General features: G+C 51.1%; 1 protein-coding gene across 1 annotated transcript; it reads right to left on the reverse strand.

Moving 5' to 3' along the window:
- Window positions 1–341: 341 nt before the first annotated feature.
- E2F4 (E2F transcription factor 4) lies at window positions 342–13046 on the reverse strand. Its single transcript, XM_074583405.1, has 10 exons — window positions 12844–13046; window positions 11094–11203; window positions 10077–10238; window positions 9557–9600; window positions 6741–6802; window positions 6108–6393; window positions 4903–5094; window positions 3689–3736; window positions 1417–1461; window positions 342–1070 (listed from the first exon to the last, which is right to left on the reverse strand). Exons 1-10 carry the CDS (start codon window positions 12988–12990, stop codon window positions 955–957), a joined length of 1212 nt encoding a protein of 403 aa, XP_074439506.1. The 5' UTR covers window positions 12991–13046; the 3' UTR covers window positions 342–954.

Consider the following 13046-nt stretch of genomic DNA (forward strand, 5'->3'; position numbering starts at 1 on the left):
TGGAGAAGACAGTTATTCGCAAATATGAGCGGGCTCTGATGTACCTGGAGTACCTTACAGGCACCAGCTGGAGCAGTCTTATCCTTTCAAACATCTCTTCACTCAGGCAAAAACAAATAAAAATTTTAAACAAAACAAAACAAAAACCATACTGGCACCTCTTCTTTAGGCCTGTAGAAACAGCACAGCTGCCGTACGAGGAGCTGGAGCCCCGAGGCTCGCGCATCAGCAGACTGGAGCACACAGAACGGGCGTTCCTGCTGGTGCACAAGCAGGGAAAGCCTCAGCTCCTGGCTCCTACTAGGAACGCTCAACTCCCGAGTCCCACTAGGAGGCACCGCTGGCTAAAAAAAGTGCTTTTTCTTGTAAAACATACTCGCTTGGTCTGGAGTCACTGGAAGAAATGGACACTTTGGTGCCATTTCCCCCCCGCCTCCCCCCGGCCTTGTCATCATTCAGAAATAAAACCGCCCCAAGCTGAACCACTCACATTGAGAAATCGAACTAACTACCTCCGGGCTTGTGAACTGACCACGATATCAGGGCTCCTTGTAGCAGCTGGTACCTAGGAGGTGCAAAGTGCCTCTAGGAGTGCAGGAAAAACCAAGGCATGCAGATTTGAGGAAGCTCGGAGAGGCACATGGGCAAACTCTACGGGTGAACTGGGAACACTCAAAACACAGACCCTTTGAAGTGAGGCCAAGAATCCAGTGGAGAGAGAGATGCGGTGGGGCGAGTTGCACATGCACCTCGCACGTGCAAGAGAGGAAGAGGAATAAGCTACGGGGAAGCTCCCGGCCTGCAAGTCCACATCTCTTGGTTCTGAGTCCATACGAGAGAATCTCTGAATCGCTCGCTCATCGAGCTCTAGCACAAAAGGAATCCAAAAATAGACACTTTCCAAAGCGTTACAAAACGGTCTGTGTTTGCGAGGCTCACGGCCGCGCTGAGAAGTCAGAGGTTGAGGACAGGCACGTCAAAGAGGTCACAGACGCCTTCGCTCTCATCCAGGTTATAGATGTAGTCGTGATCTCCAGGCGGAGGGGAGAGGCGGAGCAAGGGAGCAAACACTGCGGAAAGAGAAGCCCAGGGCTGGTTACAAAACTCAGAACTCCCACACCTATCCAAGAGCTGCCAATGGGCGCTGAGCTGCGGAGCCATGAGGAGGCCACCTCGCAGCAACAGTCTTTGAGCTTGCTTCAAATCAGCCTTGCCATACGGAAGAGACAGGCTCTTCTGGTCCCTCTCAGCCATTGGCGGGACAGTGAGAACGGAGTCTGTGTCCCAAACACTCTGTGTCCCAGAGAAGATGAGGGGGAATCTGCAGCGGCACGGCTGTCAGCTGGGTAAAGTCACACAGCGTGGTCCTCCTCCCCAAGGAAGGCCATGCCATGAAGAGGCGACTCAAAGACTCACCTTCAGATGACATCAGCTCCTCCAGCAGCTCAGAGTTCATACATTCTGGGGAAGAGACAAGCGTGGTTAAGCAATGTACTCTGCTTTCCCGCTCTGCTCCTGTGCCGTGTCCCGCCCTTCCCAGCCTCTTCCACCTCTCACCCCTGTTATCCTCTCTCCGCTAAGGCACGGCGTGTGCTGCAGGCCTCCTGCCACGGGCGAAGGGAAATCCGTGTCAGACAATCCAAGCTACATCAAAAAATTCTGCAGGGGGTTTCTGCCTGCCGTAGCTCAACCGTACGCCAGTCGCCTGCATACGGGCCGTGTCTTCCCCCTGCACTGCCATGCTAGCTGCTGCCCCAGACTCTCTCTCCTCTACTGCCCCCACAGAACTGTAAAAAAATTAATTATTTCTGAAATGTCATTCCTTCCTCCAGCCTTGTTACTCTTGGCTGGTAGGTTCAGGAGGCACTTGAAGGGCAGACAGACAAGCACGCAGATAAGAGATTGACTTGCACATGCTTTTTCTTTAAGAAGCTGAGCGTTTGAAAACAACTTTCTGAATACCTCTCTCGCTTGACCAAGTTAAGATAGTGAATATCTAACTCGATCTAAAAGGGTTGATGAGACGCTACCCACGCTTGAAATAAGCTTTCACAAAAGAAACCTCGGATGAGCCCGTTTTCAAGACACTTATCCACAGCAGGCTATTCCCTAGAGGACAGGAACCTACCTAATTCACTGCCATGAGATGAGAGAATTTCCACACCAAGGGACGAGATAGGACTAATACCAGCTTCAATAAAGAGCAATTAAATGCAGAGCCTGCATTCTTAGATCAGGGCTGGTAATACAGCAGGGCGTGTATATGTGTGTGTTGAAATTCAAGTTTTTTTTTTCAGGATACGAGTTTAAAACAAGCAGTTATTAAGCAGCCATTCAGAAGAAAGAGAAAACCATGTAGAAAAAGTAATTCTAAGGAAGAACTCTCCAGGCTCTTGCAGCTTAAACTGCATAGCCTTAAAAGCAGCAGCCAGTGCCAGGGCAGTATTCCTGAGATCACACAGGGATGAAAGAGGCTGCGTGGAGCATGCTGCAAGGCTCATTGCTCCGAAGTCTGTAGTGTTGCTTTTTTCCAGTCTCTGTAGCTGTTGGCTGTTTTGTCCTTCCTTTTGTCCTTCTTTACCTTCCCCCTCCAAATTGGGAAGAATTCTCCATAAAACAACATACATTACTGTAAACAGCAAACATCTTTTTAATAGTGTCCCGGAGTAGTTAGTTTGGGTCAAGCTAGATCTTCTACATGGGCAGGGGCCTCGCAGCAGTTTGTGTTTCATGTTGTGAAGTCACATTAACTGTTCGGCTGCCTTCAGTCATTACCAAGACTTTATCCACTGTCTACAGCAGCGGGTGCTGAGCGAGGAGGAAAGGTGTTCTCCAGCCCGAGCGCGGAGCCCGGGACTCCCAGCACACAGATCAGGCGGTTCCGCGTCTGCATTTGGGTCTGTGGGGTCCCTACACAAAGACAGCGCTTTCACAAAGCACCTGCGAGAGCACAGAACTAGGGACTGTTGTTGGCCGCGTCCTGTCACCACCACAAAAACGCTCATGTGTACTCAGCTCTGCCTAGCTGCGGGGTTAGAAAGGATTATGCCAGCATTGAAGGGAAGTAAGAGTGCAAAAAACCCCCAACGTTTCCCAATTTAGGCTTGTGTTAAACCAAATTCCTTCACTTCTCCTGCCCTTAGCCCAGAGTCCGTCCCACCATTAGGCAACGACACCCAGACATTCCTTGGCCAGAGGCAGAACTCCTAACACGAGGAATCCCCTCCCCTACCGCTCCAAAATTACCGGCACCACCAAAACCACGGAGGGATATTTCAAAGAGAGAAGACTATCTTCCTAGATTATTTGCGTGGATTAGCCTCGGGCAGGCTACCGCTGGAACAAGACGAACAGGGATTTTTCTTTTACATGGTGCCGACAGGCTGGAGAAAGAGCATGGGAAGCCAGAGCCCAGATTAGCGTTGGCGTGGGGACAGGAAAGCCCTCATCTGCACACTGTAGGGCAAACTACCAGAGGTTACTGGCAACATAAAGACAGAAAAACACATACAGAAACCAGTCATTTTGAGAGTGCCTAACCAAAGAGATCCAGCAGCCACCAACAACCACAAGCACCTTACAAAACCACAACCCCAAAATAATCCAAAAGGGAGTGAATAAAACAAACTGTCCCACTTCTGGGGCTGGATGGGCACAGAAGAAAGCCGTGGTCAGGGAATGAACATACCTCTTGTTGGATCAAACATCTCTGACAGCTCTTTGGGAAGTTCCAGTACTGCAAATGCAATAAACCAAATAGTTTGCATCGTTACGTGAAGAGTCTGAAATGCTTTACAGCGTTATCACCTGCTGTACTCCTTACATGCCCAAATCATCCTATGTCATCCAGAAATTCTGCTCCCACACCCCATGTCACATATTTCTGCTGAAATGATAAGGAATAAAATACTTACGCTCAACTACTTTAAAATAGATCTGTAGGAGCCCTGGGACACGAACATGTTATCACAGTCAGCAGCTCTAGAGTAATCGCCTGTATGTAAGGCTCACACGGCGCCAGCTTCTGTACACCCCCTCGATTTATCTTGTGCAGGATGAGGACGTGCCTTCAGAGAGTCGGCACGGGCCCACTGGGATACGGTGGGCTATACACACACCAAAGGCCTAATTCCACCATCCAGGCTACTCCAAGATGAAGACACACAGTCCAAGCTTCTCTCAGACACGCCGGCAGCGGAAGCGTGAGAAAAGCACTGCGCTAGCTACATTTGAGCAAGGTTTCCTCTTCTAACCGTAACTCCCTAACCTAGAGTCTTTCTGCAGTGAAGGTGGGCTTCAAAACATTCAAGCAGCGTGTCCTACCCAGAGGATGCTTTTCTCTCCTTGGGCCGCCCTGCCATTTCCCGGCATAAAGCTCAAATGTTCCTTTTTTAAAGCCCCTTTCACCTCACCAAGCACATGAAGGAGCTCCCCAAATATACGCTGTGAGATCATTAAGACCAGACCGCAAGGTCACTACAGATAAAAAATATTCCTGAGGAAAGCAGAGACAAGAGCTCTCCTAATAAAGGAAAACTCCCCACGAGTTACAAAGGTGCTCTCAGTGACAGCTGGAAATTCTATAGCTTGGACCTTGTACTAGAGAAGGGACTGAAAGGGAATAATCCTACACGTAACAGCAGAGATGCGTGTCACGCGAGTGTCCCTCGCCGATTTTTCTCGTACTGTAGCCACAGGAAGCGTCAGGACACTAGACATGACACAGTCACCTTCTTACGAGGTTTCCCAGCACCCTCAGAGGGAAATGCTCATCCCTTGCAAAGTCTGGCTGACAGTGAAGGCAGAACGGAGTTCAGCTTCTCCCTCCAGGACCTGCAGCCTTTCCCTCGCTCCAAGCAGCATGCTTTTGAAGCGACACGCAAAACGAGGGAGCATACTCACTTCCTGTGGGGTCGGGCTTGATGGGCTCGAAGGAGGTAGAGGGGCTGGGTAGGACGGAGCTGCTGTCCAGGGAGGCAGAGGACTGCAGCGGCTGGGTATCTAAGCCGGCTGGCTGGCCGGCCGATGCAGACGCAGTGCTGAGGGGGTCAAAGTCGCCGCTGGTCTTGGATTCTGCCGCTGAGATGCCGCATTCTGGAAGAAACAACAGACACACAGAGGCTTGTCATCGCCCACCAGCCCTAAAGCAAGCTGCTGCAGCGCAGACCGAACCCTCACTAGCAACACCGGCCAAGCACAAATGGCTGCATAGGAAGAAGGCTTCTCGCTTTCACCCAGAAAAAACTCCCAGGTCCTGCTGGAGAGCAGCCTTGGTGGTGCCAGACCAAGAACATGCTCTTGCAGCAATTAACATGAGCCAGGTAGTGAGCTACGCCGGGAGAAGCGCAGTAAGGGAAGGAAGTTACTATCTGCCTGCTCAGGGCTGAGGCTGCACTTTGGACTACGGTCTCCAGTTTTGGCCATCTTCCCGTTCGAGAAACATGTGGAGAAGATCCGTGTGAGGGCTACCAAGACGGCCTGTGGCACACAGCCTACAAAGAGGGGTGGGAAGGCGCTGGGCTTTTTCAGCCAGGCAAAGAGAAGTCTAAGAGCAATCTAACAGCAGCTCACAGCTACCTGAGAGGCAATTACAAAAATTAAGAACTTCTCGGTGGTGCCAAACGTTGTAACATGCAGAACAGGCACGAGATACAGCTCAAAGGATCCAGACATCAGGAAACAGGAATTCACTGAGAGGGTGCTGCAGCCCTGGAAGAGCTCACCAAGGAAGCTGGGGATCTCCATAGCTAGAGGCTTTCAAAATTTGGCTGGACAAAGGTACAACCAACCAATCGAGTATTTCTGACAGTCTTTTTTTCAAACTGAAAGTTGAACATGAGACTCAAAAAGACCCTTTTACAAACTTCTGCTCATCAACAAATCTGCATGACCAGTCTCTCCCCCACCGCTGCTCGTCCAGACTGGCACTACCCCCGTCAAGCCAAGTGTCTTATTTCCATTAACACAGCCAGACCCGCTAATGGTGACAAAAGAAAAGGCTCACGGCAGCAAAGGCAGAGGTGCCCCCTTTGCCGGAAGCTGACAAGGAATGTCCTCTCCTTTGTCTGCCACCATCCCCTCTCTGCCTCCTGTAGGCTCCCTCTCACCTGTGCTGGCGGCTTTCTGCGCGGGAGGGCTATGGTCCTGAGTGCTGGTAGGTGTCGGTGTAGAGGGCTGGGTGCTGCTGGGAACAGATGCCTCCTGGAAGTGGGCGAGCGGTGCTATCTGTGGTTTGGAGGGTGCAACTGCCTGGCACTGAATGAGGTCTTCAGGGGGAGGGACGGGTAGTACGACAGGAGGAGAGCTCCAAGCATCTTTGTTTACTAAGAGAACATCAATGGGACCGCTTGTGCTCTTCAGATGGATCTGGTACTTCTTCTGCCCATTTAGGCCCTAAGAAAAGTGAAAAGCAAAACACGTTCATACATGAAATGCCCTTTCCAAACAGGACAGAATTTCCCAGAGGCAAGACATGCTGTCCAGACGGTTCAGCACGGTTCCACATAGAATTCCCCTGACAACCAGGACTATCCTCTCCCCTGATGCTCCTGCAATTACTCATGTACTTCCAAACAACAGACTTTGCTGGCGCTTATTTAATATCTGGAGCCTTCCTTGGGCTGCTGGTTCCTCCGACTCCATCAAACCCCTGACTACCAACTCCCAGCCTGGTCAATCCAACAACAACCCCTGCCCCAACACGCACACTCCTGCACCCTGCCCATGCGTTTATCACTCACCTCGGGGATGGGAACCTCCAAACGCGTGCCTGATGGGGCTCGAATCGCAAGGAGGGTGTCTCCTGTGAAAACAGACTGGTCAGCACTCAGTGGGCACAAACTGTTATCGTTATAATTAAGCACTGACAAAGAGCCCCTCCTCAAAGCACCCCCGCACCTGCTGCCCCCGTCTCCCACACTCCCTTCTGCAGAAGATTGCCATTTACACCCATCTGAGCTGCTACGGATATCATACAGCTCCCAATGTGCCAACTCCCCGGGGCGCAAGGAACCTGCGAAGTTTCTTCCAAAGCAATCCTAGAGCTTTTTAGCAGCATCATTAACAGGACTAATCTTTCTTTCCCTCAGAAGGGCTGGCTTAAATTCACTCTTAAGAACATCTGAATCCTAAGGGAAGGATCCTTCACCCTGTTGTCACAAGCTTTTCGATGTGAATTAAAAATGAAAGAGCTCACAGCTCGAAGAGCTGCAGTGCCAGCAGAGAGAGGGTGTCGAATAGGCCCAGGAGCCAGACTGCCAACAGCATGGCAGCCTCGGTGCTGGAGTACCGATACCCGAAACCAACAACCCCCAGTCTCTACTGGCAAGAGAGCTGCCTGGTGCTAGTTGTACTGGACCCTGCACAGAGGGGCTGGGAGCCAGGCTGACAGCGTCTTTCCAAGCTCCGCAGCTCCTTAAGGCCCGTGCCCCTAATAACATAACAGTCACAGGCGAGCAGCTTCCAGTCCATATTGGGGTTTAGAAAAACGTGAACAGAGAAATACCAGCGCTGTGAACATTCAGACCGAGCAGTTAGCAGCTTTCACTTTGAATGTTTAAGTTTTAGTGTGGTCAGTATTCACACTTCACCGGTATTCTGCATTAAGCTTCGCTTGATAATTAACACAGAAGATCCCCAGAGCGATGAGAGCGAGCAGACAGCAGAAGAGCACGTTCTTTAATTTCAGGCAGGCAATCAAAGGTCAGATCAGCAAAAGGTACGGGAATTAAAAATACCACAGGATTTGTCAATAAAATGGGATTCCTTTAACAAATCTGCGCTTAAGAAAAATATTGTTAAGAGACATTAAAAATGCATAATAAAGCTCAAAGACACAAGCTCAAGCTTTAAGACGCATTAGTTTCAAATACAGGTGTTGTGTTTCTATTGCCCTTGATAGCTACATCCCAACTACTTTTACAAATCTGTGCAGTGTGTTTCCACTTCCCTTTTGATTCTCCAAGTGCTAAATCCATCACAGCCACAGATGGGGAAATTACGTTTCCCAGTCACTAAAAACTAACATATTCTTAGGTTGGTTTGTTTTTTTTTTAATTAAACCAAGTAATAAATCCATATTTGACAATAGTCCAAGCATGGAAATCTTCAAGCCCTTACTCACTTTGAGAAAGTGAGTTCAACAGCAGGCTGCACCACAGCTCAACAACACAAAAGGTCCAACAAAGAACCTCTGCAAGGCTCAAACGCTCAGGAGAGGGGGTGGGGGGAAGTCATACAGGAAAACTGAACACACAATGGAAAAACATGGATCAAGCCTCTGTTCTAGCAGGAATTCAGACCTGCCCTCAGTAAGACCTAATCTCTGTGCATTTTGGTGAGGTCTAACTTTAGATGCAAACCAGTTTACAAAAAAACCAGGTGCAATAAAATGCAAAGCGCTCAATCAACCAAGCAATAAGCTGTCTGCTGGTCTCCAGTAAGCTCTTCCAGACTGTTAGAAGTTATCTGGCCCCAAGCACTGTCAAACTGAAAACCCGCTCCCTGCCCCCAAAAAGTCATAGCTTAAATCAGAAGAGAGAGTAAAGCAAAGCGGGTGGTGATGCATAAGTTACCAGCAGGAACTCGAGCAGCGTAAAGTCTGGTGAAAAAGGAAAGCACACGAAGGCAAAGATGAAAACTAGACGAGCTGATGAAGCGTAGGGTGAGAAGAGGTTGGAGAGATGAGGACAGAGCCAGACAAGGGGGAGATTACGCATGGCTGGCGGGGTGAGGGCAGGATAAACAGCTTCAATCACTGCTGCAAGCAAGCAGATGTGGGTTGCACCGGGTCGGGAGAGGTCAGGAGTCCACCGAAGCAGAAAGGAGCTGCAAATCTATGCCGCCACAGCTGAGAACAGTTTATATACTGCAGGCTGCTGTATTGCGTGCTGGCCACCGGGGATTTTCTACTTATTTTTTTTGGTCCTACAGCTATCATTAAAATTGGCAATAGAGAAGAAACAGAGACTCCTGTGGGTTTTCTTCACTTTTGCCCCACAGAGACAGGACACATGGCTCTTTATACAGGCACCTCACAGCTTTAGGAAGGCAGTAGACAAGGGAGCGAGGTCACAGCAAGCCATGTATTCCCTTCTGTCCCGCTCTTCACTACCTCCCTCTCGTTGGTAGAGGGCAAGATGCAGCTGAGGGACCACTTTTTATACCATTTTCCTGCTTACACCCAGATTTCTACCATGCAATACAATTTGCTTCCTATTATTAGAACATTGCCTACCCAAGCCCTCAAAAAGCTTCTAACGTAACACACATACACCTAAATAGTGACACCCAGCAAAAAGACTTCCTTAGGAATAGCAGCTAGGTTCCTTTAAACACAAGTAAAAGAAACCACCTGTCCCCTCCGATGGCAACAAGAAAGCTACAGCTCAGTGGTACACAAACCCAGGATGGCATCAGAGCTCACACTACATTTAACTTGATGCTGTCGGGTAGCCTGTGGGCCGCTGCCTCTTCTTTCCTGGAGAAAGGAGAGCAGCTGGGACAGACTGATAGGGCTGCAGAGTTATATATTTACGATGGAGACGCATCTCCTTACCTGTGAAGCACTTGCAGATATCTTCGTGTGTCACATACGCTAACGTTTCCAAGGTTAAGGAGAAAGGCTGCAGCTTCCTGAGCAGACAGAGAACTCAAAGGGCACCTGACGTTTCCTTCCTGAGCGCAAAAAATGCCATTCCCAGAAAGCTACATACTCATCAGAGCTGACATCCTCAGACAGGCAAGCCACAAGAGCAGCTCTGCACTGGAGAAAGTGGCACCTGTGGCTCAGAGAGAAGCCTTTCTCTCACCACGCTAAACATTACAGCATTTTTTACTTCAAAGCCAGACGAGAAGCCGTGCACCACAGAGAAGGATGGTTCCCAGCCCGGACAGTTATCCTAATTTCAAAGGCAGGCACTGCCTCTTGACCCTTTCAGCACAGACCCTCCAGCAACATCAGGTCACCACCACACCTCCGCCCTGAGTAGGGCAGCACCAACCCAGCCCTCAGGTCTCTGCTCTCCAGCCCAGCAAGCAAACATGGAGACGGAGTAATCAGTTCACACAAAGGATATCTACTGTTCTGCACGTCTTCTGTAACGTTTTTGATGCTCTGCTGAACCCACATCTTCTGCTGCTCCAGCTCCTGTTCCCGCTGCTCCAGGTCCTCTATGTCTGCCTTCAGCTCGATAAGTTTGTGAGCTATTTCACGTGTGTTGCAGCCAGGACCCACCCCTCTGCGCAAAGTCAAAAGGAGTGACATGCATCAACCTCTGGAGGCACCCAGACCAGCCCCAATGTCTCAGAAAGGTTGTCACCTCCCTTACCCCGTCATACGTCAAGGCTGGATCACCCAGAAAGCCTCATCTATACCTGCTCTAGATCCCGTTGCACAGCAACATTTGGTACATCTGCCTACATCCCGCAGACCAGCCGGGCTCTCTCCCATCCCCAGTGCCATGACAGGCATCTTTTCTAGCCCAAGGTGCTGGTAGTATGTACCAAAATAGCAGCTCTGCTGTAAAAAGAGACACGCCATACGTACTTCAGCTTTCCTCATTACTACCATCAGCATAGCCCGGCTGGGGAATCATAGAATTGCCCAGGTTGGAAGGGACCTTCCAGATCATCGAGTCCAACCGTCAACCTAAGACTGCCAAGTTCACCACTGACCCATGTCCCTCAGCACCACGTCTGCCCGGCTTTTAAATACCTCCAAGGATGGCGACTGCACCACTGCCCTGGGCAGCCTGTTCCAGTGTTCGATAACCCTTTTGGTGAAGAAATTGTTCCTCATATCCATCCTAAACCTCCCCTGGTGCAACTTGAGGCCACTTCCTCTTGTCACTTGGGAGAAGAGACCGACCCCCCCTGGCTACCCCCTCCTGTTGTAAAGAGCAAGGTCTCCCCTCAGCCTCCTTTTCTCCAGACTAAACAATCCCAGTTTCTTCAGCTGCTCCTCATAAGATTTGTTCTCTAAAAGTACAGACCACTGAGGAACCTTGCTCTGAGCAGGGCATTTTAACCCCAGTGTCACTGAGACCTGGACTAGAAGGGACCTGTGAATGATTTAGACCTTCTCTGTCACTCACTTCCACTGGATACTGTTCTTGGATTTCTTCTCGATCAACCCGATGCCTTCCAGGACATTCGTGATATCGTAGATCCGTCGCTTCTGTCGCACAGCCAAGGTATCCGCAGCCTGCAAAAAGGTTAGACGCTTAACTCCAAATTCTCAGTCATGTTTCGCCCCTTCCTGCCTGTCAGATTAAATCCTGGCCAAGCACTCTGCTCGCCACCTCATACCTCTCTTGTCCCAGCGCCTCAAGTTACAAAGCCATGTTCTCAATGTCATCACGACCATGAGAAGAAGCCACTGCCCCTTCGTTCCTTTTCTTACCCAGCCACCTCCCCACTAAGCACAAACCAAATTCCAACCACCTCGCACGCAGTGGGTCCAAAAATCACCATTCCTCAGCAGCAAAGCAGTGCCAGAAGACACTAGTCTGGCACCCTAAAAATTGTGCACTCCTTCAGGGTAGGATAGATGGGGATGGGAAGAGGAAGGCAGAGAGCTGTCTGTGCGACTGACAACAGCTTAGTGAAGCTGACATTCAAAAGGTCTTTTCTAAATCTGATCTGACGCTGCTTGGTAGAGAACCAACGCCTTTTCAAGAGGCAGATCCCTCTGTTTGAAAGGCACCGGGAGGAGAATAAGCATGGCTGTAAGGCAGGACTCCTGAGCAGCCCTGGGACTTCCCTGCCTTGCTCACAGGACTCTCCTCCGCTCGGGTTTTGGGACACACAGGCCTGCACCTGTTTCCACTACCACATGGCAACCTACTGCCACCAAGAGTTTAACGGGCGCTGCACCGGCATAGCCGGGACCAGTAACGTCAGTTCCCTCTCACCTACCAGTAACTGACCCTACACCGGACAACTAATCAAGTCACGCTAACAAATACAAATCCCACTTAACATTTTAAGCAGGAAAAGATTGGTCTTCTGCCCAAATTCAAAGACATAACAATTTGGCACAGGGGAGGACGGAAGCCTACAGCCAAAAGACCCCTCCAGCCCCCGCATCTTCAGGGCTTTCTGGGTCTGCTGCCCACGAAGGGTCAGAGTGTGCTCACACGTGCATCCACCTAAGAGATATTTGTATAAACCACAGCAAAGGAACTTCATCTATAGAAAAGGACTAAGTTTAAGTACCGTACACGCCATAACGATAGTTACTTCCTCTAGGTAAAGGTCTTTAAAATGCAGAAACAAGGCATGTTCCTAAGGGCATCAGGGACAATCTTTGGCAGAGATGAATTTGCCCATGCTCTGCTGCATACCGGGGGGGCAAAGTGCAGTAGGGAGGATCGGTTTCTATAGGCATCTGTTTCTATAGGCCTCAGAGGTTTTATGGGGCCGGATCATTATGGTGACGGTGATCAAGCAGCGCCTTGGCGTGGGGTGAGAATGTGGAAGAAGACAAGGTGGCTCCCACTGAAGCACACAAACACCTGCAAGGTCCGCTGCCTCCTCCCTGCTGGGGAGAGCAGAGCGGCTGGGACAGACCCGCGGCGGGGGAGAGCTCCTGGGACAGACCCGCGGCGGGGGAGAGCTCCTGGGACAGACCCGCGGCGGGGGAGAGCTCCTGGGACAGACCCGCGGCGGGAGGGACCGCCGGGGATCCCCGCGCCGCCGGGGACCCCACTGTCCCTGCGCCGGCCGCTGCCCTGTCCCGACCCGCTCCCCTCCCCCTCAGCTTCAGCCCCCGGAGGGCCGGGCCCACCGGTGCTCCGCTCCCCCCGGAGCCCTCCCCCCCCACCCCGCCGGCAGCCCCCGCACCAGCTTGAGGTCGAGCACGCCGTCCTTAGCCTCCTGCAGCAGCGACACGAACTTGGTAGTCAGCAGCCCCAGGCTCTTCTCGTGCCGGCTAGGCGCCCCCGCAGCCCCGCTCCCACCCCCGGGGGGCTGCGGCCCGCACTCCGCCATCTGCCCGCCGCCGGTTCCGCTCCCGGCCCCGCCGCGCTTCCGCTTCCGGCCCGCGC

This window comes from Larus michahellis, chromosome 4 (assembly GCF_964199755.1).
Source record: "Larus michahellis chromosome 4, bLarMic1.1, whole genome shotgun sequence".
NCBI lineage: Eukaryota > Metazoa > Chordata > Aves > Charadriiformes > Laridae > Larus > Larus michahellis.